The 27877-nt window shown below is 43.9% G+C and overlaps 1 protein-coding gene across 2 annotated transcripts in view; it reads left to right on the top strand.

The window, feature by feature from the left end:
• The window catches only part of ITPK1 (inositol-tetrakisphosphate 1-kinase), a 153472-nt gene that overhangs the window by 118186 nt on the left and 7409 nt on the right, over positions 1-27877 (top strand). For both annotated transcript variants that reach the window (XM_042790570.1, XM_042790571.1), the window contains exons 5-9: positions 12277-12375; positions 14278-14318; positions 18987-19152; positions 21347-21414; positions 22865-23027. In XM_042790570.1, the coding sequence (XP_042646504.1) occupies positions 12277-12375; positions 14278-14318; positions 18987-19152; positions 21347-21414; positions 22865-23027 (537 nt within the window). The remainder of the gene's footprint in view (positions 1-12276; positions 12376-14277; positions 14319-18986; positions 19153-21346; positions 21415-22864; positions 23028-27877) is intronic.

Here is a 27877-nt window from a genome sequence, read left to right as displayed (position 1 = left end):
TAAGTAAGTAAACTAATGGGGGGGGAGGGGGGGAAGTGTACCTCAGTACATTTTTTCTTTATGTCAGCAGATGGGAACTACTCACAGAGGCCAGTACAAAGAAATGCACAGAAGAAAGATTCCCTTCACTGTGCGAGTCCGTACCAATCAGTTAGGAAAGACCAGGAGGTGTAATCAAGGGCTAATGAGTTGTTACCAGCAAAAGAGTCAATAAGCAGCAGCCAGCCTGTGCTGGAGAGTCCAAAATGAAACCGGAGACATACCTATGGTCAGATGGACTGGGATAACATTTGCACTTCCTTTTAAACAAGTAAACTTATACTAGTAAGTTTTATTTGGGAGATAATATTTACCAAAGCGGAGAATGTGATTCAGGGACTCCTCTCTAGTGGAGTTGTCCTTCCACCCGCTGCTTTTTTAGTGTCATTTCCCTCCTGCCCGAGTGTTATTGGAGGAGATGAAATGCTAGACTTGCTGCTTCGGAACGCTGAGGTTTTCAGGGAATAAGAGGCTTCTGGCTGTTGCTAGCTGCTTGACATGCCTAGCATCAAATCAGGGACTCAGGCATCGATTGCACCAAAGATAGTGCCAAAGACCCGGCCCCACAAGTGCAAGAGAAAATAGAAATAGAAACCACTTTGTTCTGGGTACTGCTAGAGGGCTGCCATCTTAGCAGATGACACCCACAGAAATGCCAAGCTTGGACACATGCCCCTCGCAATTCAGCAGCTACCGCCTTTCCTTCATGGTGCCAGCCCAAATCCTGCTGCACAGGATTTCCTCCTTGCAGCGCATCAGCAGTGTGGAAATAGTGTCAGCTCCCTAAAACAACACAGCTTTGGGGTAGCAGGTAAGGACTGCTGGTGCTTGCCTCCCACTAGCTTCTCACAGGTGTTGCACACTGATTTGGTTATCTGAGATCCAGTGTGGGAATGCTGTTCCCTGCAGTATCTACCCAGAGTGTTTTATAGTTGTTTAGGGGAAAAAAAAAAAAAAAAGTGTGCAGGGCTGTCTGAAGACTTTTTAACAGAAGAAACTTATCCAATGTAAACAAAGTGGTGTGTGTGCATTCCTTTGCAGTAGTTGTAATAACATAATTATAATAGAAAAACGTACACTGACAAAAGTTTCCCACATTGGTCTTTGCTTTTTTTCCTTTCTGGTGTTTAAAATCTATGTAGCTTGTTTGTCTCAGAAATTATTTCTTCTTGTTGATTTCGGAGTGGACCCTATCCGCCCCAGTGTGGAAAAATCATCAAATCACACCAGTCCCTGTAGTGTGCAGCAGCCTTGGTTGGTGCACCATACTCCAGTTAAGCCATCACAAAGAAGTGCAGAGCAGAATCCTGCAAGGCCAGAACCAGTGTTTCACAGTTACATTTTTCCTAAGTGTTTCAGAATTGTCTACAGGTCTGCTTTAAGGTCTTCATTTGAAAATCCAAAATGTTTCTTAATAAAAAAAAAAAAAAAAAAAAAAAACAACAACTGTTAATTTGATGTTGTTCCTTCCACACCACAAAATGCAAGCTCTGAACGATGAGCAATGTAGAAGGTAAAAGTCCCCCTGTGTTCGACAAGTTTACTAACCTGGGCAAAGACACTGTTAGGGCAGGGCCTTACCTTCTTGCATCCCACATGTTACATGTAAACTTGGGACTGATGATCATTTGCGTATGTTGTTGAGTTGATATTTAAGTCTCTGCTTAGCTTTCTCTATTCTTGTTTAAACGTATATTTGTTTCAGACTAAACAGTTCTTTCCACTGTTGTTATTGAAATGCTGCGTTCCTCTGTTTCATCCATGACACAGTAGGAAATGCGTGGCTGTTGCCGAGTTGTGTTCTGGGAAGCTGTTTGTACATAATGAAACTCAAATGAAACCAGTGGTCACCAAGTGTCTGGAAGATCCTTTTGACCTCACAGCACAGAGGTGGACACACAGCGTGGCTGCCTGGCCACGCTCAGCCCCAGCCCTTGCTGTCAGCCCTGCTCAGCAGTGCAGCAGCAGCAGCGATATCCCTCTCCTGTTGTTCAGCGTTACCACAAGATCTTCCTGTGTTTTATGTAAATCTGCACTTCACTGTGTGTTCTCGTACATGTCTGGTGGTAAAGTAACAAAAGGCGGGTAAGTTATTCATGTTTCCCCTGTTGTTGGTGGCATGCCCTAGAACAGGGGCCGAAAGCCCTGCTCCTCCCTGGCTCGAGCTGGGGCACGGCTGCTGCAGGAGTCCCGCTCTACTGTGGAGGCTTGATCTGAGCATCCGCTGATTCTGTCAGGAAATCTTCCAGCATGTCCCTGAGATGCCTCTATTACCTCGGAGGGAGCTTTGCCACTGTTTTGCATTCCTTGTGGGCTGCTGCTTTGCCTCTGACCCAGCACATATGGATTGGAAGTGGTATTTACTGAAAGCATGGGAGGTGTGTTGTGTAGTCTCTCCCAGGATTTAGCTTCCACAAGCTCATTAAACTGATCTGGTTAAGGACCATCAACCCTCTTAGATTAGAGCTATAAAGGGCTTCAGTGGACTCTACTCTTCTGAGTACTCTGATGTCTGCAAATTAACTCTGTCATGGACAAGAAAAAGCTGTCTGTGACATGTCTGTCATCCTGCCACTGCCATAAAAATACTCACCGGTGTTTTTTATTAAACAGTGTACTCTCTGTAAGACACAGAGAGACTGATTCTTCAACCGAGAGAACGTAACTCAAGTCAGTAGAGTTACATGCAAATAAAATCAGTAAGGAGTTCAGCATTGGACCTTCAAGGCTCACCTTAGATTCCTGGCTGTGATTAGCATCCCACTGCACGGAGCAAACTGGTGCTTTGCTGTGAGTTTCTCATGTGCATCAGTTGGTTATGAGGAACCTTAGGCTTTACATTATTTGTTCAAGCACGAGGGCCCCAGTGCTCACAGCTTTCCTTCAAGCTCCAACACATAGTGTTTAACAATATATTTGCACCAACTCTGGTGCTCCCTGGCCATTTTCAGGCTGTGTGTGTTTCTATAGGGAAGTGCAGAGCACTGTCTTGCTCTCATCCACCATTTAGGCCAGGGGGATGCACTGGCTCCTGTCCTGGAGGTATGTAGTTTGCAGATGGGAATTTAGCTTGGAAATTGTTTTGTGCTAGTCTAAGTGGTTTCTTAGCTCGTTATTTGGGAGAGGAAACATGAAATAAGCTGCATTTGGACCATTAGATACCTTTTGTGTTTCAGAGGAAGGAGTCATATTTGGACACTGCCTCTCGGATCTGAGACTCGTTTATCGTCCTGTGTGCTAGGGTAGTCCGTGTTGGTAAGAGTGCTAAAATCAGAGACTTCTGTTGCTTCAGGATGACTATTCTAACTATCATTCGTGTATCTAACATGTATGGGTAAACATATGAAACAGGAGATACAAATTACTGCTTAGAGACAATTGAGTTGGCTGTAATCAGAGTTCAGGTATTCACACTGAACTTGACGTTTGCATTTTAATACGGAGCAGACGCATAGAGCAGATCTTGCATTGTCTGTCTTCTGGAAATGCCTTTGGGGTTTCACAGATATTAATACTTTCAATGCCAGGGTTTTGAGTAGAACACTGTTGGGGTAAAAATGCAGATGAAGTCTTCTTTGAGCTTGCCAGACAATCCCTTTCAGTTTTTTCCTTCATGAAGAAAATGGCTTTCATTCTTCCTGTAACATTGGAAGTACTCCAGCGTTGATTCCCCAAGTTTTGGTACAGCATCAGTGCTCTAAGGAATAAATGTTACCGTTTCAACAAAAGCCATTCTAGCAGATTTTCTCCACCCTTCGTTATTATTTGTCAGAGAGTTTTGCCCAACCTTCTTTACGCAGAGTCTAAGAAGCAGCAGAAGGTTTATTTCCTTCTCCTGGAAAGTTGGTCCGTTTGCCTCCTTTTTCTGTGGTAAGGTATGCCAGAGTGCCTCCTTAAGAGCCTTTGCATGTGATGCTACTGAGAAACCTGAAAAGCAGTGGAGGAGGATGAATTGAAGTTGGTAGATAGTCCAGTCTCTTGGGTAATCCTGTCGACCTGCAGGAAATAGGCTTTAGTTTTTGTGTGTGGTAAGTGTATAAACATAGCCAAAATGCTGCATTTTTCAAACTCCTAAAGTCCTGTGTTGTAATAACTGGGGGAGGAGTGGGAGGAGTTGAGCTTGTATTTTTAAATTTGACTGCAAAGCTTCCTGTCCCTTGCATTTGCAAGGTGTTGGCTACCTGCTCTCACCTGCTGAAAGATGAGGCTGTTTGATGATGAACACACATCTCTCAGCCTTTGCTTTGTTTCCTGAATGAGATAATCTTTCACCTCTTCTTACGTTTCCATGAATTTGCTTTATCAGTCCATGTCAGTGAACGTGTTTCACAACAGGTCTATTGTAACTGAAGGTGTGTCTGTAGCTGTACTCCTCTACTGCCAGGTACCTGTGAGGCTCCAACCCCACAAGTGAGCTGAATGCTTGTTTGCAAAACCTGCCTCTTTCAGCCTGTTGTGATTTAACCCCAGCTGGCAACTGAGCACCACACAGCCGCTCTCTCAATCCTTTCCTCCCCTTCCCTGGTGGGATGGGGAGGAGAAACGAAAAAAAAAAAAGTGAAACTTGTGGGCTGACATAAGAACAGTTTAATAATTGAAATAAAATAAAATATTATAATAATAATCAGTAATGAAAAGGAAGAAAACAAAAAGAGAAAAAAAACCCAAGGAAGACAAGTGTTGCACAATGCAGTTGCTCACCACCTGCTGACCAATGCCCAGAGAGTCCCTGAGCAGCAATTAGCCCCTCTCAGCCAACTTCCTCTGGTTTATATACTGAGCGTGACATTCTATGGTATGGAATATCCCTTTGGCTAGTTCGGGTCAGCTGTCCTGGCCATGCTCCCTCCCAGCTTCTTGTGTGCCTCCTCGCTGGCAGAGCATGGGAAACTGAAAAGTCCTTGACTTAGGATAAGTGCTACTTAGCAACAACTAAAACATGAGTGTGTCATCAACATGATTCTCATACTAAATCCAAAACACAGCACTGCACCAGCTACTAGGAAGAAAATTAACTCTGTCCCAGTCAATACCAGAACAGGCCTGAACACTTGAGATGAGGTGAATTCCTTTCTTGGGAACCAGAAAGGAGCATCCTGCTCACTGAGGAAAGTGAGCGTAAGACGAAGGTCTAGATGTGAAAGGTAGAGGAGGAACCTGTACAGACCATAGCTCTGTGAAATGGTTGCCTCTGAAGAAGAGTTCAGCTGGGGTTGGCTTTACTTTGGCTTTTGCCTCTATTTCTTCTTTTTTATAATTTTTCTTCAATCTAAGCTGAATTCATCATGTTCAAAAACCGTAGTTAGCACTCCCTAATTGGAAGGAAAGGGCAAGTTATTGGAAATTTTTTTAATAGTTTCTTATTTATATTCCATTGTGAGATTTTGTCACTCACTGCCCAGATGCTTCAAAATCATTACTTTATTAGAAATAAAGACTGTTGCTCTGCAGATGTTCCATTTAACATAGATAGTCAGTGTACAATTCCTTGTATGTCAAGCTAGGCTGAGGTTAAAGTCGTGCCCTCAAAGCTGACTCTGCTCTGCCCTCTTGTGTCTTTGGAATGTGCTGCCAAATGCTCCCCAAATACAGCTGCTTTATCATGAGAGCTGAAATTTCCCCCCCACCCCAGACTTAAGAGTAAGATGCAAACACACAGGTATTCAGATATGGGTTGATTTTTCAGTAATAAGTAAAGATCAACACACATTTGAAATAAATCTTGTAATGCCAATATTTCTTATGCACACACCTCTGAGAAGAAGGGAAAACAACTTGAGAGTATTTTTAATACAGCTCAGAAGTGCTAAAATAAACCTAATTGAAGGGCAAAAAAACTCCAGTGATTTAAATTAAGATACCTTCAAGATAAGGTTCAGCTGCATGCTAAAAAAAGAACTTGACAGCTTCTCTGTGTGGTTAGTTGTTTTTTTTGGTTGAAAATGAACTTAGGAGGCAGGGGTGAGCTGGAAGTTCGGATTTCCTCCCCTTATTGTATTAGGAGAAAAAGACACTGCCCTGGCTATGCATCCTCTCTATCCCCTCAGGAGCAGACTGCAGCAGTGCAAGCTGGTGGAATCTACAGTGAAGCACAGTTTACTGAAAATATATTTATTCTTAAAGACGCTTAAGCGTTTTCAAATCACAGAGCCAACTATTCTATTAAAGAGTGGCTTTTCTCAACCAAGTAGGAAGTTTAGAGTTTAATATGGTCTGCTGTAAATCTTTCAGATAGCTTAAGGCTTAACATTTGCTTCATGGACGTTGGATGATGACTGACTTGAGCCAGTCCTGATTTTGACACGGATGTTTTTCTCCTTATCTTAAGGGTATTTACAGCAGACACCAGCACTTTTCAGGAGGAGCATTGCCATTTTTCTGCGTAGAGCGTTGCACGATACGGAGGTCGTGCATCCTGTTTCTTCAGAAGTAATCCTGGCAGCCTTTCCAGCCACAGAGAGCAACTCAGGCACAAGTTATGCTCCACTTGTAATTGCTAAGCAGAATTAGGGGATCACACGCTCATGTGCTTTGGGCCAAATCTGTTGCACACCCAGGGGACTCCAGGCCTCCTCTTGTTCTCCTATTGACATACTGCATCCTCACTCCACCTGTTTCAGAAATTCACCGTACCGACTTCTTTTACCTTTCCCTTCTCAGCATGCCCCTCATTTGGTGCTCCTGTTACCTTCTGTGTGTAAACAGAAAAGATGATATTACCAGTGAGACCGTACTAAGCTTGGTCAGAAGATAGGCTATTCTTGAGTAAATACCTTTTGTTTTATGTTTATCCAGTAACACTCTCAGGATTTTGGTGGCTGATGATCAGACAGAAGCTTCAAACAGGTAGCTTGTTCTGCTGTTGTAATAATAACCCCAGTAGCATCCAAAAGTCTTTTTCCTGAAACTCCTTAAACCAACTCTATATAAAGTCCCCCCTCACCAAGGGGTGAAGCCTTCTCCCCACTTAGCAAATGGAAACTCAGCAGTAGGACGTGCTTGGTGACTGGGTCATGGTCTCATGGCAAGAGGTGGATGGTGCTGGGAATAAATACTGGTTCTTCAGCCTGTCTGCTCTGCTTCTTAATCCTTCCATTAGCTAGTGAAGGATGGTGAATTACAAGTTAGAGAGACATGTTGAGACTGTAAATCTGAAGTTTAATAGGTAGTGGCCTCCTCGTGTTATTTTCTTTTTCTAGCCACAGGCTTTCAGCTGTCCTCGCAGATGACCATGAACTCCCTTTTTTAAAGTCCTTTTCTGAAGGCAAGGAAATGCAGTTTGTTGATCTGTGAATGCAGAGCATTAGATCTGCAATTTATTATTTGTTGCCTTACCTCTCCAAAATCGGAAGGACCAATTAAATTTGAAGAGGAAATTATTTTATGGTTTTTATGGTTTATGTTTTCCCCACAGTGATCCACAGCTGTCCTCTGTGTCAGTACTTCTCAACCTCTTATAGTGCAAGGACCATCTCATCAAAAACCATCCAGGGGCTGTCTTGTACAGCCCTGTCACTGTGGTTTCCATTTACTACCATGTAAGATTCGATTCAACTGGGAACAGCCATGTATTACTCTTATATTTCCTCTATCTATTTTGCCTGCCTGCTGAGTGGGAGTCTGTGTTCAGTGTTGGGTTTCTTGTGCTTCTTCATTTTGGGGGTTTGGGTATCCTGTGACTGTTTGTCAGTCTGTCTGCAGGCCACTGGTGGTGCACGGGCCCTGGCTGAAGGAGCACTGCTCAACATCTCTTACTAAAGCAAGTCCCAAGCATAAAGATGTCCACCAGTTCTCACTGCCAGAAAACGTTTTTCTCCAGCCAGTATTTAGTCTGCATCTTCCCCCATCTTCACATCCTATTGCTCCTGTCACTGATGTTGAACTTCATCCAGAATAATCCCCCTCCTTGGCACCAACACGATGGTTTGAGTACTCTTTCACCTCTCTCTTGTTGTTTAGCTGTGTCACTCATCCTGTCAACTGGCCTTGTTCAGTCTTGTTTTCCGCCTTCATAATATTGTTGTTGTTCCATGGGAATGGAGCAGTTCTCTGACAAAGCTCGCCCCAGACCGTGACGTGCCAGAGCTGACTGCCCCGACGCTGCGTGGAGGATTGCTGTGTCACCTCCAACCTGTTAGTGCCCGCTGCCCTGCTGCCTTCACAGCTCCCAGTGCAAATGCTCCCCCTGCGTTTACAATGAACCTGATCCCAGCTGGGATCTCCATTCTGAGGTAATGGAGGGATAAAGTGTAGATAGCAGTGGGAGAGCAGAAAAGACAGTTGAAAAAAAAAAAAAAAAGACTGGCATAGAGAAGAAATGGGGATGGGGGTGAGAAAACGTGCAGAAAGTAAAAGAAGAGGAGAGAGGGAGCTCCCTATGAGATCAGAGAATCTTGGAGGGAGGATAATTTAAGGAAAATATAGAAAGCAGACACCACAAAGTTTGTGCCAAGGCATACAATAAAAATGAGGACAAAGACGGGGGAGGAACACAGTGACAACATTTTGACTTTTAAATTTAATTACGATGTGTTGTTTCTAACAACAAAAATGCTACAGATACATTTGGTATTTGCCTGAAGTGAGAGCTGAACCCTCTCCTGATCTGAAGAGTCTTTCTTTGTTGCTGTTAAGTTGGCAGTTCTGGACCTGACATGATTCACCTGGAGTCCTGGCCATATTTCAAAGGCAGGTCCCCGAGAGGCTACCAGGCGCATAGAAGAAGAAAGAAATAGCACTTTCTGAGTGTGCCCTATATCACACTTGATTTGATTTACGGAGATTTTTTCTGCCGATATCTTTGGTTCAGTAGAGGCTACATGAAGATAGGGTTAATAATTACGATCATCTGTTTATCATGTGATTCAGTGTATTACCCAAAGGGAGGGAGGAAGTGCCTGAGTTTTAGTTTCAGATCCAAAATGGAAGTCACAGAAATTGCATTTGTAACAATCTCTTGGGAACGAAGGGCAGTTGTACATAGCCAAGGATGGAAGATGAGGCAGAGTCTTTTCCAAACTTGCTGTTTTAGAAGTGTCTTCCTAGTCAGTGGCATCCCAAGGCCTAGGTCGGAGCTGAGTACCCAGGGTAGAAGAGTGACGGTGTCAGCTCCTTGCAAGAGTTCTGGATTGTGTCAGCTCTGTGTCCTGACACACATACAGAGTCACTTCTGCTAGTGGTGCACAGCTAACGCATCTCTGTGGGGTCATGCTGTGGCTGTGGCCTCATACTTTAATAGTTCTCAGGCTGCTTTCGTAGAAGTCTTCATCTACATTAGGGCTCTCTGGTGTAAATGAGAATATTGCTTGGTTTTAGACTGGAGGGCTAGGCTATAGTGTCAATACGAAGGCTCAGTGGTAGGGCCAGACTCATGTCACCCATTCTCACCTCTAGACTGTTATGTTTATTTGTTTGTATATTTATTGTTGACCTTGGGCAATGATTTCCCATGGTGACTGGTCACTGCTGGTTTGTGAAGAAGCAGTGACAATGGCTAAGGGGCCAGCGCCTGCCTGCAGCCCAGTAAGATCCTGCTACAGCAGCTTCCCTCAGCGGGAGGAGGGGGTTGATGTACCACTGGGTGTTCATTTGCACTTTGTGGATTGTATGGTGTAGTTCCATGCTGTTGTAAAACAGTATTGAGATTGACCCTCAACTATCGAATTAGGTCTGTCCTGGACCTTGGTGCAGAGAAGGTGTGCTGAGGCTGCTGTCACTCTGATAGCAGGAACTTGGTGGTGAGAGAAAGCTTCAGCATGTGTTTGCCACCCTGGGAAAGAGGAGAGAATCATCAGTGGCAGCTGGAGGACTTTTTAAACCTCCAGCTACCTTCAGAATTGCAGTCTGTGCAGTTCAACTCAAGAGTGGCAGCTTTCTGGCCATTCTGAAACCTTGTATTGAGTGAGGGTTTGTCCTCAGGTCTGGCTGTGAATTAATGGCCTGTCTTAGAGACTCCAGTGGGCTAGAATTGCCTTCTTGGTGCAGAAAATGCCAGTGCAGTGCAAAGTCAGCAGGAGCACTTTGAGATGCTAAGAGTCTTCTCTGCTGCTTTTTGTTGATCCAGGTGGCCTTTTCTGAGGACAAAGTCAAAGAAATTATTGTTTGCCCCTTCCTTCATCTCCCCATGCAAGTGCCATGTAATCATCAGGAGCTCCCTGTCTCACGTTCCTGTTTGCTTGGGAGAGAAACAGAGGGAAGTGAAATAGAACCATACGTCCCTCAGCATCTGCACTCTGAAGGCAAAGTTACTTGTGAGCCTTAAGCATATGGGTGGGAGAGCTGCCAAGCCAAAGTTGTTCCCAAGTATCTGTAAACTAAATCTGATTCCTTACATTCATCCAACTAAGGAACTTTTGCTCTGGCAAAGGCTTGTAAATATTACAGTACCTGTCACTTTTGGATGCCGCTTTCTGTTTTCATAGCAGCGAACTGAAAGCTTTGAAGCCTGGGATGTTTTGTTTAGCTTTGTAGAGGTTGACCTCAAAGCATCAATCTTTCTGCTCCTTTTAGGATGTATGAAAATAGTCTTTTCTTTTTGCAGAAAACTTCTTGTAGCAACGGTATTGCTAATGGCTGGAGTTTTCAGATATTCTGAGAGTGTTGAAGCATGTATTAAGATACGTGTTCCAAAATATAGAGAATTTTACCTCTTTGTTATTTTCAGTATTCATTTTTCTCTTCTATGTGAGGGAACATGCATAAACGTATACTTACAATGAAGTGAAAAGCTTTAATCTAAACAATGCTTATAAAGTGTTTGCTGGATGCATGGCTCTCCCAGTACATAGTTTTGTTGGGGTTTTAGTTTATATGTACTTTTCAGTTTCTGCACCATCTGCACAGCATATCCTCCCCCTGTTTGTATTCTCTGTGCAAACTGGGATAGATATGGATGGTAATGACAGTCGTGTTTTGCTTGTTTTCAAGACAAGTTGCTGGTTGATATGAACCTGTGACTTGAGTTTGCCGGATGCAGTTGCTCCCATCATTTGTGCTGGTCTCCAGTTGCTTCTTGGAAAAATGTGTCATGCTGTTTCTCCTGAAATAAGTCTTAGAAGTGAGTTTTGGCAGACCCCTTGTGAATTGCAGTTCAGTACTGCGCAGCTAACTGAAGTTCTAACTCATTTGTGACTCCAGAGTTAACCTGGCCACAGCTAAAACTCCATGGAGGCAGTACTTTTAAGACTGAGCTCACTGAGGAGTTAAGTTGGATAGTTGCTCTTACGTGGGTGATGTTCTTGCTTTGACTTTGTCAACGTGCACACAGCTTTTGTCTGAAAGTCTTTGGGCCTGATGACCCGTCCCAGAGCCATGGCTGAAGCCAAGGTTCTCTTTGCAGTTGAAATTGCAACCTAGCCCTCTTGAACAGTGGAGATCTATGCTCAAGTACTTTGAGTCCTATAGTGCTTTCCTCCTTTCCTGCTGCATTCCTAGGGTAATCAAAGTTCCCCTACAGTGAACAGGACATCAATCCTAGAGCAGTTCAACCTACTGAGTCACTAAAAGGGCTGGGTTTTGACTCCAGCCTACCCACAACCCCATATGAACAAGCACAACATCAGCAGAAACACTTTGGAGTAGACCTGCTCTGTTAAATTTTGCTGTGGCTCCTGTGTTTTCTCTCTTTAACCAAAGCCCACTGAGCAGTCTTGCCAAGGTGTCTCAGTGTCTCTGCCTGGCTTTGCCAGACCCAAGGAATACTGCTTTCGTGGCAGAGAGGTCCCAACGGACACTGGGATGTATTGCCCGGCTGGCACCTTGGCTGAAGTAAATCCACACTGGAACCTGCCACTTGAGGGGCCCTCCAGTAATGATGGTTTTGTGAGACTGCCTACTCCAGCCACACTTGCTGACCAGTTTTTGTAAGATGCTTTAGAATATTATGTTATGCTTGAAGGCGTAATGTTAAGAGCTAAGATCCCAATTGCTTTTTCACCTCACTGGGTAAGTCTTGTGCAGCTACATAGTCCTAAGCGGGTGATCGTTTTTGCTGCCTAACTGTGAAAATATGGGCTTTATATTTCCATTTAGATTATCTGAAAATTGAGCCTTTCATCTTCTGAAATGTTTCCAGAAACTCAAATTCAGGCCTGGCTGATACTCTTTCTGGTGCTTTAATATCAACTGTTAAAGTAAAGCTGACTATCAAGAAGCAGTCAGTATGGAGAGAGCTGGTAATGATGCAGCTGGGAAGCTAAACCCCTCATCTCCATTTGAGTCTTTTTTTTCGTCTTGCAGATGAGAGGATCTGTTCACCACCCTTTATGGAGCTGACAAGTGCCTGTGGAGAAGATACCTTGCAGCTTATAGAGAAGAATGGACTGGCATTCCCATTCAGTATGTACATGGGCTTTTCCTTGGTGCTTCTAGTAGGTACTGAATATTGCACATGCACCCCCCAAGATGAAGCCAACATTGTAGAAGTGTGGCTTTATTTGCCAAAGTGTTGGATGTTAAAAACTTCCTGAAACAAATGCTCTGAAGCAATCTGCTTGGAATGTGGAACAAACCCCCTCTCTATCAGCTTTTACTTTGCCTTTTATTGCTGTTCCTTACTTTAAACACCTCGCTAGAGTAAACCTGCGTTCCTGGGAAATACTAATAGTTCTAACAAAGTTAGCCTCTTGCCCTGAACTTGTGCAAGAAGTTTCTCCTGTTAGCTGTGTTCATTATTTTTCTTGAGAAAATCACCGCCTTGCTGACTGCCCCCTTTTTTCACCCATCCCTCCTTTTCCCTGGTCCAGGCTACCAATATAATCTCAGAGGGTAGATGGAGGAGTGTAAAAATTACTATAGATAGTAGGCTTCAAGGGCCCACAGCCTCAAACAGCTGCTATGAACTCTGTTTGTGCTTTGTAGCAAGTTTCATTGTGGGGTTTGTGCTTTAAACCCTTGCTTTATTTGATTTCTTGAAGTATAAAGTGAGGAGAACTGGTTATTTTGTGTTTGTTCCCTTGGTGTTTGCCTCATTTGTAAGGTTCAGAAGTAAAGTCGTGTGGAAAAATCATGTTTTGCCCTCCCTGCCATCGCTTTCCCAAATGAGGCAAGTGTCCCAAAACTAGATTGTGAAGCAGTAATTTAAAGCCCACTGAATGGCTTTGATCTCCCCTTCCTCACCCATGCACATTGTCCTCTTGATACAGGCTGGGTAGTGCTCAGTAGTCAGCAGCATAGCCCATCTATTCAGAAAGCCTGAATCAAGCCCTCTAAATGATGATGAAATTAAAAAACAACACTGGAAATTAATATATCATGGTATTCTGGGAGTGCTTTTTCTGTCTCCTCGTCTCTTTTTTTTTTTTTTTTTTTATTTCTTAAAAACACTGCTGCTCTTCAGAGCATGTGTCTGTGAGACATCATATTTCCAAAATTTCAAGTTACCAACTGATTTTGGACTCTAGTGCAGGTCATCTGCCTTTCATAGCTGCCTGTCCTCTTGCCTAGCAATTTAACTCTTTCAACAGCCCCCAGAGAAGTCTTGTCCTATACACCCCCCTCACTACTTGCAAGTTTTCATCTCCTCTGCTTGACATATAAATAACATCAGGTCTAGTCATCGTGTGGGTCCCAAGCTCTTCAGGTCTTTTCTTGTTTCATAATAGCAGGAACCTGTGGTTTCTTTCCTCATACTGATTTTAAAATGGAGGTGAGAACCAGGAAGTCCAGAGCAGATAAGAAATATGAAGAAAGAACTGGTGGGCTCCTTCTACATTTTTTGACCTTCTCTATGGTTGCTTGTGAGAAATACGTTGTATCTGAGTTTGGTTCAGCCCATTCAGTTTCCTATTCTTCCCAGGGAGGCAGAAAAAGAAGTTGCTTTCCACTGTGTCCCAGTTCCCTTATTTTCAGGATGGTGGTGTTTTGCTGTACCTGTAAAGTAGCTCCAGCCTCAGGCAAAATCACATACTTGTGAAGATGCCCTCTGAGTGGGCAGGATGGCAATACCAGTACTGGTACTAACTTCTTAGCTGATGCTTTGCACCTCTGTCCAGTCCTAATAATGACCTCTGCTTGCACATGGGGTACAGGGAGGAGTTGAGAGAGCAGGGCTTAGAGCTAGCCAAGCTTTGCAGTGGTTGAGGACACTGTTCAAGCAGAGACTGTCCCTGGTATCTGGTACAGTCAGTGCCTTGGTCTGGTGAACTCCAGTCTTTGCACGTGTGGGTGGGAATGGATTTATAAGGGTTTTGTGTGTCCTGTTTCAGTGGTGCATTGATTTTTCTTTTTTTATCTACCCAGTTTGTAAAACCAGAGTGGCCCATGGAACCAACTCTCATGAGGTGAGTTAAAAAACTTTTGCAGTGTTATCCCCCTGCTCCCAGTCCCCCCTTCATGGTGGTTTGGCAGGTCCTTTCTGCTCCTGTAGTAGGGGGAATGAGGGCTGTGCCCCAGTGACTTCCCAACTCCTGTCTCTGCCTCGTCTTTAGTTACACCATTCAGATTTATCCAAAATTAAGTTAAATATGACTTTAACCTCTTGATATGGAAGTTCTTCCTAGCTTGTATCATGTTTTTGCTTTCTATCAGTTTGTAGTCGCCAGTCAGCTCAGTCTGCAAGGAGTCTCCTTTAGCCCCTTCTTTGGTGGAAGGTCACACTAAGTCATGTTTCCACCCTAACAAGTTTCTCTTCCAACATGTGTGTGGTACAGGTGAGAAATGGTTTTGTGCTGAAGATGAAGCAGCTGGTTCCTCTCCTTGAGGGGAATGGGATAGCAAATAGAGACGGTTTCCAGGCATGCTCAGTTGTAATAACATGCTTGGAGCTGTGGGGAGAACAGGGCTGGTAGAACTGTCTGCCCTCCCTCCTTCTCGTAAGGCAGATGAGGTTAAAATGGTTGTGTATTCCGGGAAGGAGTGCATTCCCTATGAGCCTAACTTCCCCTAAATTTAGGCAAGTTGAGTCCTGTTTTAGTTCTTTTCCATTTGTGCTTCCTTCCTTCCTGCTTACCGCAGCTCAGTTTTGAGAATTCAGCCCTTGCTGCTGGCTCTGCTGCTGCCTGGCTTCCTTTGTTAGCAGCATCGTCGTCGGTCCAGGTTTCCCAGCTGCTCCTAAAACACGCAGTATGTTGCTGCAGCATCTCTGAGAGCTGAAAGCCCTGAAGTAAAATGTAAATCTAGACAAACAGAATGGCTATGGCTGAAATCTTGAGTGAGCAGCACTTTATTTTAAAAATGCAGTGAGATTTTTTCATGCAGGTCTTAGCTTGAATCATTTTACAAGCAGACCGACAGTCCTGTTAGTTTGCCGGAGCAGCCACTATAAATTTTTGCTGTTATCCCTGAGGACACTTGGGGACTGGATTGTTAATGAATTTAAAACTCCAGCTTCCCTGATGATTCTTCTATCAAGAGTTCCTCTGCAATTGCAACCTAAAATGCATGAACCTTCTAATGCTTGTCCAGTCAGGCTTGGACTTCGTTTCCCTGGTGAATCTTTCTTTGCTCTTCTTTCATACAATGCAGACATACATCAGCCTCTTGCCTGAATTCCATTTTCTGAGCAGAAATTAGACTAATATACAGTTGTAGGATGCGCTTTATCACAGGAACTTATGACTAGAGCCTAGGAGGACCCCTGGAAAAAAGCCTGAAGTCTTGCATGGTACTTCACATAGTAGTAGTAGTCACTTTGGGAGTTGCTGAGTTCTCAGAAGTGATCCAAAACTGTATTTATGATCAGAGAGGAACTGTCTTGTAATTCCTATTTTATGGTCAATAATGGCAAGGGAAGTGTAGAATAAATACTCTGCTTACAGTACAGTCTGTCTAAAAAGTAGACCATAGGTTTGGAATCAAGAAAGCGTTGCCTGTTTTATTAATGACTCCTTCTTTGGCTTTTGATAAATCGCTTCATTTTCTGTAAAGATATTCCCACTGCAGAGCTGACACTGGAACTAGAACACAGCCTGACTAGAAACCTGGTTTTCCTCATAAGATGACTATTCGGAAAGTTCAAGTACTGGCTGACAGGGACAGCTGAAGGTGCAAAATGCTGGAGTTTGGGTTTGGTGCCAGCCAAGGCTGGCAGACCCAGCATTTTGCAGTGAAAACATGAGGTAATTAAGCTGAGGTGCTGTTAGTTAGTCTTGTGGTGTCCCACAGTTCTACATGGCCTCTGCACTGCAAGTTGTATTGGCCAGCTCAGCACTTGAACCCCACTTGTTAGCTGGCACTGTTTTTTAGACTTAAACAGAGATGACACTGAAGGTTGTCCTTCCCGTCTGTCAGCACTGAGACTCATAACCTGAAGAAATGTGTCCAAAATGAGTCTTCTTCTAAGTGTTGAGCAGGCAGGAATGAAAAAGCAGAGAATCACTGTGTTTTTTGAGACTGAATTCCTTAAGGACATTGTCAGTAAAAATTTTTTTTGCCAAATGTTTCGTTTTGCCTTTAAAATAGCTCTGCATTTATAATGAGGTATGCTGTTTGGAAATTATGATATAAAGTATTTTTCCCGTGTTACTGCCAGACGCAGCAGGTCTGTGCTAGATGACAAAGAGCAAGTGCACCCTGCAAGGGAATTCTTGGAGCTGTATTCATGGATGCTAAAAACCATGAGGCATCGCACTGAACCAGCATAACGCAGCAGCATGGGAGTTACATGGGTTGTGTGAGTCCGTGGGGCTGTCAGCACAGAGCTTTGCAGAAGAGACGTTTCACATCGTTTTCAATAGCCTAGGTCAATTCTGTGACAAAAAGATAAACTCTCTGGGCTTCCACATTTCTAAAACAGGACAAGTACCTGCTCATCTTATATTTGTTTGTGGGGATTAATTAACTAATATTTGAAGAGAACACTATAGGAACAGCACAGTTCTTGCCGATATGATGATGTAGATACTAAAATGGCAACAGTCTGCACAGGAGGAAGAGAGGAGTTTTTCCTGCCACCAGTGAGAGACAAATTGGGTATGAGGTTGTTGCTGCGAATCATCTTGATGGACGATTCTGCTGGTTAGAGTAGGTTTTCTTGCACAGGTTGTTACCACTCAAAAATTCACTCTGTGCTGCCAGATAGATGGCACCTGGTATAATAGAGACAGAGTAAAAATATCAGCTGCAAGTAGATATTGAATGCACGCGTTGATTTGAACTCAGAAAATGTTAATCTACTGAGTCATTGTGCAATTATGTGATCTAATGTGGTCTACTAGATAAGAAGGAATAAGGACAGAAATGTGCTCTGGACTTTTAGCTACAAATATGTAATCACTCCATCATTTACCATGGCTATGTTTTTGAACAACAAAACCTATTATATTTACTATTTTTAAAACAGAAACAAACTAAGGTGTCAGCAAAAAATTCAGTCTGAAAGTACAGCATATCCATCAAATGAGCAGCTGTTCATATATGATATATGAGAGTACAAAGTGGTAAAGTTTCTTTGTAAAATCCTTCCAGTGACCCTGACTTCACCAAGATACAGCTGATCTCAGAAAGCATGAAAACTTGACAGGAAGCATATGGCAGGAGCAAACAAGCAGTATAACTCATCTGCACCACGCTGAGGCAGGGAGCTCCAATTTTACTCTGTATCGCTGTGGAGTCACTGTGGGACCCAGAGAAATTCTCTTGGCCTCTCTGGACTGTCTTATGTCCTGAGTAAAACAGTAGGCCCAAGCAGGTCAGTGAGAAGATATTAACAGGCATAAGAATAAATTTGTGTTTCAGGACTTAGGAACTTTTCTGGTAAGTGTTGTGGAACCTGCACTGGCTGAGGTAGGCAGGAGGCTCAAGATTTGGATGCTTAGCTGTTGTCTTCAGAGGGGAAGGTGCCCTAACCAAAGCATCCTTACCTGTGGGAGGGAGTTTTGTCCAGAGGAAAAGAGGATAAAACGTATGTCAGGTTCTTCTCTGGCCTTGAACAGCGCTTTCTGGTATTCACCTGGCTACCAACATGCCCTACCGCCACTGTGGATAAGAAGGCCCAGCATCACTGGAGTAACAAAGAAAGGTCAATATTCAGATAACTAGAGCACAGCTTTTTCAGGGCTTTGAGGATGGATAACAAACCTAAGTTTATCCTCACTGCTGTGAAGGGTCACACTGGTATGAAGTAATTTTATCACCTGTGCCAGAATGGTGCTTGCTGCTGGTTCTGTGTAGGAGCCATGGTAGCATCCATGTGCCAACAATAAACCTGCAAGATGGGGCACTGCAGTTATGGTGATTACATATGCATATAAGCGTGGTCATGGAGGGATCAATGGAAAGAGCAGTGTAATGTGCTGAAGGTACCTATCCTAGTTTGTCAGAGTACTTCTGTGCACCTACCAGCATTGCTTTCATGCTGTTTGAGGCAGCTGTTGTTCACCATTCAGGCCCTATAAATGCCTGCCTTTTCGGCATATTTGTTCCAGTCTTGTCAAGAGAATTATCCATTTGGAATAATGGGGTGAAACTAAGCCAAGAAAATCATTAGGCCAGCATTTGCTAGCAGTAAGAATTACTAGTGTCTGAAAAGAGTTCTCTGATGTGGGTGAAACTGTGGTGCTTAGGCCATTGCAACTGGACTGAACCAAACCACAGGAAATAGAGCTCTGGGGAAGAACTTGTATAGTTAGTACACAGAGCTCTTCCTTTTGTTGTTTTCACGATACACACTTGCATTTAATAAAAACTTTTATCATCCGTGTTGGTCGAATGTTTTACCCTTTTGTTGTACCTGCAGTTGCAGTAGCTTCCCAATTAAAAGCATCAAGTGAAAATGCAAAGAGCTGAGAAGAACATGTTGATGGAAAATGAAAGCTGCACTGCCAGTAGTGTTTGGGGAGCTGCATGTCAGTGAAATGAAACATTATGAAATAGGACTAGCTGCTGAGAAGGAATTCACGTGTGATCAATATATATCCACGAGTAGATGTTCCCCCTCACTGTGAGTCAGGTGGTGGGTAAGCATGAAATTATTGAAAGGCTTGTGCACAACTGTGTGTGCATGTTTCCAGATGGCGATCATCTTCAACCAGGAGGGCCTGAAAGCCGTTCGCCCCCCTTGTGTCATTCAGAGCTTCATCAATCACAATGCCGTGCTGTATAAAGTCTTTGTGGTCGGAGAATCCTACACAGTGGTGAAAAGACCATCTTTAAAGAACTTCTCTGCGGGAATCTCAGGTACGTTATGCTGATTTAAAAGGAAATGTCAGTTCTTGGAGCCTTGGCAGCAAACAGCTCAAAAGAAAAATATCTTTGAAAAGGCTGCTGAAGTGAAGGCAGCTGGTTTTCACATACCATGTTTCCTCTTCTGTATTATTTCAATAGGAAGGGAGATAACTCATCTGCTCTGGAATACATACGAATGACATTCATATAGTAAATATTTATGCAATGGTAACCTGAGTGTTACCTGTTAGAAACAGTGTTTTATGTCATGTGGAAAGGGGGGAGAGGGAGGGAAATTCTCTCATTTCACTGTAAGTTCATGTGTCATTTGTTCCGGAGTTTGTTTATAAATGTGCTTTGGAGAGAATTTCCTGGATTCCATCATTTCAGAACTTCCTCTCCCTGTTTCTACCTTGATTATGTATGTGTGTTTAAATTAAAGATCACTTGTACACTCCCCTAACCAAGCTTCTCTGTTCATGTGAGGCCCAGTGTTGTAAACCTTGCTGGGAAGTGTCCTTTGGTTTGTAGATACCAGCTGTGCTGGGGAGAAGGAGGAACGGATTTGTCAGTGAGGACGGTGATCTTCCTATATGTCACTAGAAAGCAGCACTTGAAGGGTTTTCATTAAAGATGACTTACATTTCCTTTATGGAAAAAAAGGCCACTTTCCAGAAAACTGCATTCTGTGGCCCATCAGAAGCAAAAATGAATTATCAGTGAATGGATGGGAGCGTGATCTGACTGCAACTGGAGAAATCCAGGAGGTGGGGGTGGGAGGGGAGAAGGTATCAAACCAAAGGAGATGAATGAACAAGTGCCAATTTCTTGTCACTTTTCTTAGTGGTTTCTGCTGTCCCTGTTAGCTCACCACTGTATTTTGCACACAGGTATGTATTTTCTTAGTATACGTATAGTAGGATCCCCATAACAGTCCTTGTCTGTAGGTATGTATGCCTGTATTTAATTTGATCAGGACATAGACTAAATGTAATAGGCCAGAATCTGTGTGCGTATAAACTATTAGGACAGTTGGTCTGCACTTTTGCTGGAAGGGAATGTTTTAAGACATCTTTCTAAAAATGCCTTTGCTGATGTCTCATCTGTTTGTGTAAGACTTGAAAGTTGTCTGGAAGATCACATAAAAATAAGTTTTACGGGCAGATTAGGGTAAGTGGAGGGCTTTCTTAGCCTCATGGGGAGAGTTTAAGGGGGCTGTGCTACAGGCACCTGACTAGGCAGATCTGATGGCTCTGTGACACTCCAGGAGCTGACTGACAGTATAGGACCCACCTAAATGGGAGGAAAGGCAAGAAGAGCATATGGTGGTGTCAGACTGCAGAGTGGATTTGGGTTTGCTTTTCACAGCTCCCTCATCTTTATTGTATGTGGCCCTGTGTCTGATCTTAACCATCCACCCAGAGACACCAGCATAGCAGAAATACTCTATTGCTGGTGCCACCTGCGTGCTGAGACTTTGGTCCGGGTGCTGCCATGTGGGTTATCTGCGTGATGCCATCAGTCTGCCGTGGTGGGAATCCCAAGGGGAGACTCGTGGTGGATTTCTCCCTGCCAGTAAAACCTCTAGCGCAGGCAGTGCAGGGCGGGAGGTGCTGGTGCAGTTGTCCCCGTGGCTTTCACTGCGGTATGTTAGTGGCTTCTGTCACCTCAGGGTGTCTCGTGCATTTCTGTGGTGCCTCCAGGAGGGCAGGTCCTGACCATGAAACTTACTGGTTTCCTCCGTGGTGACAATGCCTTCCCCAGGTTCACAGGGATCTCCGTGTACCCTGGGTGCTATCGATTTACTGCCTGCAGTGAACGCAGCTTCTCCCTTCTATCACACGCCTTCCCATTGGAACTGTCACTTTGAGTATAGCAAATCAGGAGAAATTAACTTCTTTATCTTACTGAACTTTGTGAATTGGCTCTGGTGAAGGAAAGGAAACCGGTTTCTCTTCACCCCATGCAGTTCTGTTTATCCGAGGTCTGAAAGCCGTGGGTGGCGTGGCCGTGGGTCCCTGCCTGTGCAGGCAGCTAAATGCCAGCAGGCAGGAGAGGCTGGGGGGGTGGGAGGGTGGTGGGGGGCTGCCTGGGAGGGATCAAGACTAGATTCACAGGGCTGCAGTGCCATCTGCTGTTCCTCGCCCTAATCCTTTGGCAATTAAAATCCGGTATGAAGTTATTTACAACCTGCTTTTAATTCCAGACAGAGAATCAATATTTTTCAACAGCCACAATGTTTCAAAACCAGAATCCTCATCTGTCTTAACAGCAGTAAGTATACGTGGTCTTTTTTCCTCTAGCGCGGCTGGAAAACTATCTAGTCCTTTCTTATCGAAGCGTTAGTAGCTAGTGACTCTCCTTCACAAGTTGTCTGCTTCTGTGTTGCAGGCTGAGGTCTGTTTGGTACAACGAACCAGCATGACTGTGTCCCCCCCTGGTTTTCCTTACCGAGCTCCGGTGAGGAAGCACTGATGCAGCAGGGCTGTGCTGCTTGCCAGGCTTAAACTCCCCAGAGCTAATCTAGGCAAAGGGAAGAAGGAGGTTCTGAATGCAAATGCCTGGCCTTTTCCTGTCCAGAGAGCTTAATAAGCATAAATCATCCTTCTAGGACTCAGTTCTGTGAGGAAAGACAAACAGTGAAAATTCAAGCAGAGAAATTGCGTTGGGCAGGGCCACAGAGGGCCGGTAGCTGTCTGCGGTGCGAGCACGCCCCAGCTGTGACCACGGGACCGTTTCTGGGTGTCTCTGAGTCCGGCAGTGCCAGCACGCTGCACACTTCCATGCTTGCGTTACCAGTCCTTTTAATAAGCTTTACATTTATGAATCCTAATAAGTCCTTGGGCACTTGACTGCTGAGAAAGTCACTTTACAGGACTGGGTCCTTTCAATCTCTGAGTCTCCAAATTATTTTCTGTTTCACAAGCTCTGTTGGGGAGTAGTTTCGTAGTTGTCAATGATTAAACTTTAAGTTGTGTGCAACACTGATAGGCATGCTAAATATTAAAACTGTAATTATGCTAGTCATAAATCCCTAAATGGCTCAATTTGCTTTCAAATGTAGCGTATGTTCCATACACGCTTCTGTAGGCATAGCAGCATACTTCTGCTGCATAACATGTTGTTTAAAAAATGAAGAAAATTACATCTTCCAGTCATAAGTAACCCGAGTTACTCGTAGTAAATATTTATAGAATTATTTGTACATGTAAGACCCACATAAAAGATATCCCCTTTGAATTAGCCTCTGCCCTGAAGGTATCAGCTGAGTTGTATTGTATGGCTCACATTAAACTAACAGCAGGAGTCTGACTTACCTACCCTTTAACATAGACCTTAATCTACACTGAAATAACAGAATGATATCCAGAATATTTACAGCGCAGGGCTAAATGTGCTAGCTGTATTTGGTTTTTTAAGGTGTAGATCTAGTAGTTAAAGTAGTGAGTCTGATTCTCCATTCATTCCTACACTGCTCTGTCTCTCGAGGAGCTGCACCAGTATGAAGAGGAAGAACTAGATGCTATAGAGCAGGTGAACTTCCAATATAGGAAGGATTTTGAGTTACAAAGGCAGTTTCTCTTTGGTGTCTTTCTCTGTTTCATGCCACCGGTTCTCTGCAATTAGATTTTGTGGATATGCACCTGGAAACCTCTGAAAATCAATCTTTCCACTAAAAAGACTGTTTCAGAGTCCCTTAGTAATCTGTCTTTTTCCACTGTAGCTGGAGAAAATCGAAGGCGTGTTTGAGCGACCAAATGACGACGTCATCCGGGACATCTCAAAGGCGCTGCGGCAAGCTCTGGGAGTTTCCCTCTTTGGAATCGATATCATCATTAATAATCAGACTGGGCAGCATGCGGTCATTGATATAAATGCATTCCCAGGTGGGAAAGGCCTTTGCACTCATGCGATGTGGAAACTGTGCAGTGCATGCTTAGTGTGAAGTTTTACTGCTGGTGTCTCACACCATTGCTTCCCAGGTGGGGGGCAGGAAAGCAGCAGCCAGACTGCTCTGAGATCAGATACTGTTCAATCTGGGAAGGACAGAACCCTAATCTATATATGGAATGTGCTAGTGGAATATCAGATTTTAGGAGATAGAGTCAGATTTTTAGTGGCCATCTGTAACATGGCTGTCACGCCCTTCCCTGCAAAGGGACGCCAAGGAACTGAAGCGTGGGACTGTGTACTGGGATCTGGCCTTTCTGGGCCTGTCCCTCATTCTGAAGATGAAAAGAAGAATAATAAATTCTATTTCAGGAGAGCCTTTTAAGATTTCTTTTTTTTCCAGACTCTGTGCCATTAAAAGTGTTGAGGGGGTGGAAGCAGCAAACTGTTCCCTTGAAAATCTCTTCCTGTGCAAATTGATTCCCCACAAAAAGACATTTGTGCACAAAAGCAACAGCACCAGGAATCTGAAGAAGATGATAAAATTGTAGGTGCACAGAATTTGCTGTAAAGAGTTAAATATCCTTGCAGGTTCTCATACGTGCATCCTGCAGTAGAATAGAGCATGTGAAAAATGGGTAAATTTGTCCACTTTTTTTAGTGCAACATATGTCTTGGAAACAACTAAACAAGCTCCTTGACCGCTGGAATTGTTAAAAGGAGTTGTGTGTATCAGGGGAGGCAGTGATGGTCTGTCACTTGTGCTAAATTGAGTAGTCTAACACAGGAAGAGAATATATCGTCTCATTTGATGCTGTTTTGCATGGGGTTTTTCTCTTTGAGAATCTCCTCTCATTACCTGGATAGTGATGTTTGTTTTCAAAGCCATACACAGGCTGTTACATAGTTTGTTTAATCTGTCAGTCAAGACTTTGAGTTTTCAATATGGCTGAGGTATCTTTGTATCTAGAATCTTGCCCTGAGCCCCAAGTCTTCTTAATCTTTCAGTTCAGGTCTTCAATCCCACTGTTGCCCTGTATTGCCTTGCCTGTGTATCACTACACTGACTGGCTTCCTTTTAAAACTTCAGCCCTGCTATTCTCAGGTCACTTTGAAGCTTCGTTCTACCATATGGTGTCGATGCAATCTGCAGACCTATGAAAATGGTCTTCTGTCAAGAGCAGTGAAACGACCTAAATTGAGTGTCAGATGGGGCATCATCAGGTTGATGAATGCGGTTATATTTCAGACACTGGGCCTGGAAGTCAGTGATGCAGGACATTCTTTTGGAATCTTGCATCCTGCATTTTGGATTGGTGCTTTGGGTTTTTTGCATTTTTAAAGTAATTGGTTTTGATTTGGTACTTGGCACAGACTGAAATTCCCCTTTTCTTGAAATGTTGAAAAGTCTAGATTGGGGAACAACTAGTGACAAACTTAACTATTTAAAGAGGAGTAGTATCTTCTTGTTGTGGCAGAAGTTTGCAGAACTCCCTTCAGCCTCATGCTCTGCTGTACTTCTACCCTAAGGCGATAGTTTTCGATATTCAGCCCAAGTCCTATGTTGCAGTCTGCACAGTAATTGGTCTTTGAAGAGGCATTGAATTAATCAAATGGTTTAGTCCCTGCAGGAGGCTTGAGAGCACAGGGAAGCTTCTTATGCAAAGGCTTACATTGTGTCTCACACAGGATTTTTTTGGTGGTGAACATGTGGGTAGTGAAGGTAGCTACTGGATTTATCACCATGGGATAGGTTGCAGATCAGTTGAAGAAGGTTTAGAGGAGAGCAGCAGGAACCAGACATATGGAAGAGAGAAGGCTGGGGATAGGCAAAACTGCCTTCAGATTTGTAAAAGGTAGCAGAACTGAGACAGATGAGCTGCTCTCAGGGGCTGCTGAGGTTAGAGAAGAAGCAATGGGGATACAACAGAATGGGAATACAGTGAATGAGCAGAACAGAAACGAGATGGGAATACAACAGAAGAGAAGTTACATATTCACACAGAATACTCAGATGCCCAAAAGCGTGTTCAGCCCAGACAACTGTGTTTCCCTCCAAGGGCCAGTATGATTAAAGGCTGAGCAACTTCAAGGGTTGGCTTCATTGATGGAGCCAGCACCTTGCTAATGAGAAATTCAAATTCAGCCCTGCTCAAAAGAGTCACCGATGGGCTGCATCAGCAGTGGGATCTCACTGTTCCTGGCTCAGTGCAGTCCCAGGAAGGTGCTTTCCCTTGCTTCTCTTCCTCACGTCATCTTGTCCTGCAAGGGTTGCAGTAGAGCCAAACTGGAGCCAAATTAGACACTTTGGGGACCTGCCACATTATTTCTGCACCACTGCTTTTGGAAAGGGAGGGGAAGAGATGCCCTTTAAGGAGCATTTACAGCCTCTTTCGTGGAGCTTAAGCTGTGGCTTGGGGCCAGGCCTGACCAAAGCCTTGTCCAACTGCCCAGAGGCTTGGCTTCCGTGTGTGTTGCCTTTTGTGTTTACCAGGCTTGAAGCTCATTTGAACCTGCCACTCCGTGGATGTCATCTTGAGATTAGTGTAACATCAGAACTGAGAGCAGATGTACCTGTAGGAGTATGTCGTCTGTTATCTGCTCCATTAGCATCAGCAACTCTTCAAAAAGATTTTAAAGATAAATGTCTAAAAGGCCTATTGTGTCTCCTGTTCTGTGGGAAACCACCAGGGCTATATTTAGCAGTGGTTACCAGCTGAGATATTTAACTGTAGGCAAAGTCACGTAGCGTTGTGGGTTTTATGTTTGCCTGACCTCAGGTATCTGAGAGAAAAAGCTCCACGTAGCCTGCTGTCCTGTGGCCATTGCTGAGCTCACCCAGCCCGAGCAGCAGCTCGTGTGCACACTCTGCAGCCTGTCACCAGCATAGGTGAACCTATGCACTTTATGTGTGTAAATATGCTGCTGCAAATGCAGGACATGGGTTGTCCCTTTCTCTCTGCCCAGGGGAAGATGCAGAAAAGCAGAGAGTGTCCCAGATAAGGGAGCATCTCCTAAAAATCAGGCAGGTAGCACCTCTAATGCTAGCTTGAAAACGCTTGTAGGTATTTCTTGACTCCACGAAGCTCAGGGGGACAGATAGTTGTTTTCAGATACATTTCTGGGTGGGCATCCTTCCTATCCATGCTCAGCCAGGGGACTCTGGAGACTGTGTTCAACATAGCAGAATTCAGGCCTCTTTGTAGACAGGCATTTCCAAGATGGTTTCAGTGGGCAGTGTGAGAATAGTACCTGCTGGAACATGATTCATGCAACTTGTGCTTTGAGGCATGCAAAACTTATATCCTCCCACTGATTCCTTGTGTGACATGAACCCTGAATTCATTGTCAGTAGTTTCTGAAGGTGTAATTTAATCTGCCCTTCTTGATTTTTTTATCATCACAGCACAGTGATGTCCCACAGTCGCCTTTTTTGAGAGGGCTGCAGCAGCAGCCAGTGAACAGAGCAAGGCAGTGTCCACAGAGTTTGCAGCCTTCCCCAGGCATCCTGTGGCTCAGGAGCTGAGACACCCTGGCTCTCTTCCTCCCTTCCTTGTGTTTCTTTCTTACAAGTGTGTAGTTTCTTCTGAGCGACCAGGCAGAATTTCTTGGGCCTTTCCACCCCATGTGCAGAGGGCTTGCACAGAGGAAGCCTGCCCAATACCTACAGCTTCCTTACACTGTAACATCTGCTGATTTCAGGACTGAATAACTGGCCATCTTATTCCCATTAAATATTTAAAGAACTGCTTTGTGACTTTGCCAGGTGCCCTCAAACAAGGCTGGTTTGTTTTCAGTGAGCAGACACGAAAGACCCTAGGGTACTGTGGATCTCCTCTCTGAATATTAAAGCTGTTACTATGGAGATGGCTTATTCCCAGGGTGTTTGGAGCACTCTGAGTAGATTTGAAGGCTAATCCCATGGCTTTTACATAAGCAAGAAAGCGTAACAAGCACCTCTGTCAAAGAGGTGGAGATCTTATTCTGGCTCCCATGACCGGCTGTAAGAGTCCCAGTTGCCCCCTGCCAACCGATGGGGTTTCGTGTGGGGCACTGGGGAACGACGTTTTGAAATGGCTGGTTTGTTTGGTGAATCTGTTTAAGGGCCTTTTAGAAAGGGAAACTGGGAGTTTTTGTCTTACACTGCTGGTGCTTTGTGCGACCCGTTAAGTGTCTAGGAGAATTGTGACCAAGTGCAATAAAATCCAAAGCAATGTAGCAACCTAAATAAGAGGTAATTGGTTAACGTATGGGTTTTAAATGCACCATAAAATCACATTTATCTTAAGGTGGAATTATCCTCTTACCTTATGTTTTTCAGGAAGTTGGGTTTTTATTGCCTCAGGAAGTTGGTCTTTACAGGAGAAAGGAGATTAAAATGGAATTATTTATGGATCTGAGGGGCTCTTCTCCTCTGTGATCACATCAGCATAAATGTTTTAAAATGTGCATTTACTTTGTGGTCTCTGGTTCTGCTCATGTGCTGCTGTGTGAATGTGTGCTATTCACATGGGACTTTTAAACTGTTATTTATTGTTTTAGTCTCCTGTATTAATACCAGGTCACCTTCAGAATACTTTTATAGACCTTTTTAAAACAATCAGCCTATCCCATTAAATACACCGAGTGTCATATGTCACCTCTAAATGCTAAATCAAATTGATAACAATTTTAGATAATGCAGTAGCAGTTAAGATCCATTTAAAGACATGGTACCAATAAGTTGCATGTCTGGTTCAATTTTAAAATGAATCCAGTGATACATGCCTGTACCAGAGTGTTTCAAATAGAGCCAGAAGCTCTGTACGCCTACTGCCACCTTTTGTGCCACCAAAAATGTCACGTC

The sequence above is a fragment of the Tyto alba genome, unplaced genomic scaffold (assembly GCF_018691265.1).
Source record: "Tyto alba isolate M040663 unplaced genomic scaffold, T.alba_DEE_v4.0 Super-Scaffold_18, whole genome shotgun sequence".
Classification (NCBI taxonomy): Eukaryota; Metazoa; Chordata; class Aves; order Strigiformes; family Tytonidae; genus Tyto; species Tyto alba.
The sequence above is the reverse complement of the archived record's forward strand: the minus strand, read 5'-3'. Positions and strand labels throughout refer to the sequence as shown.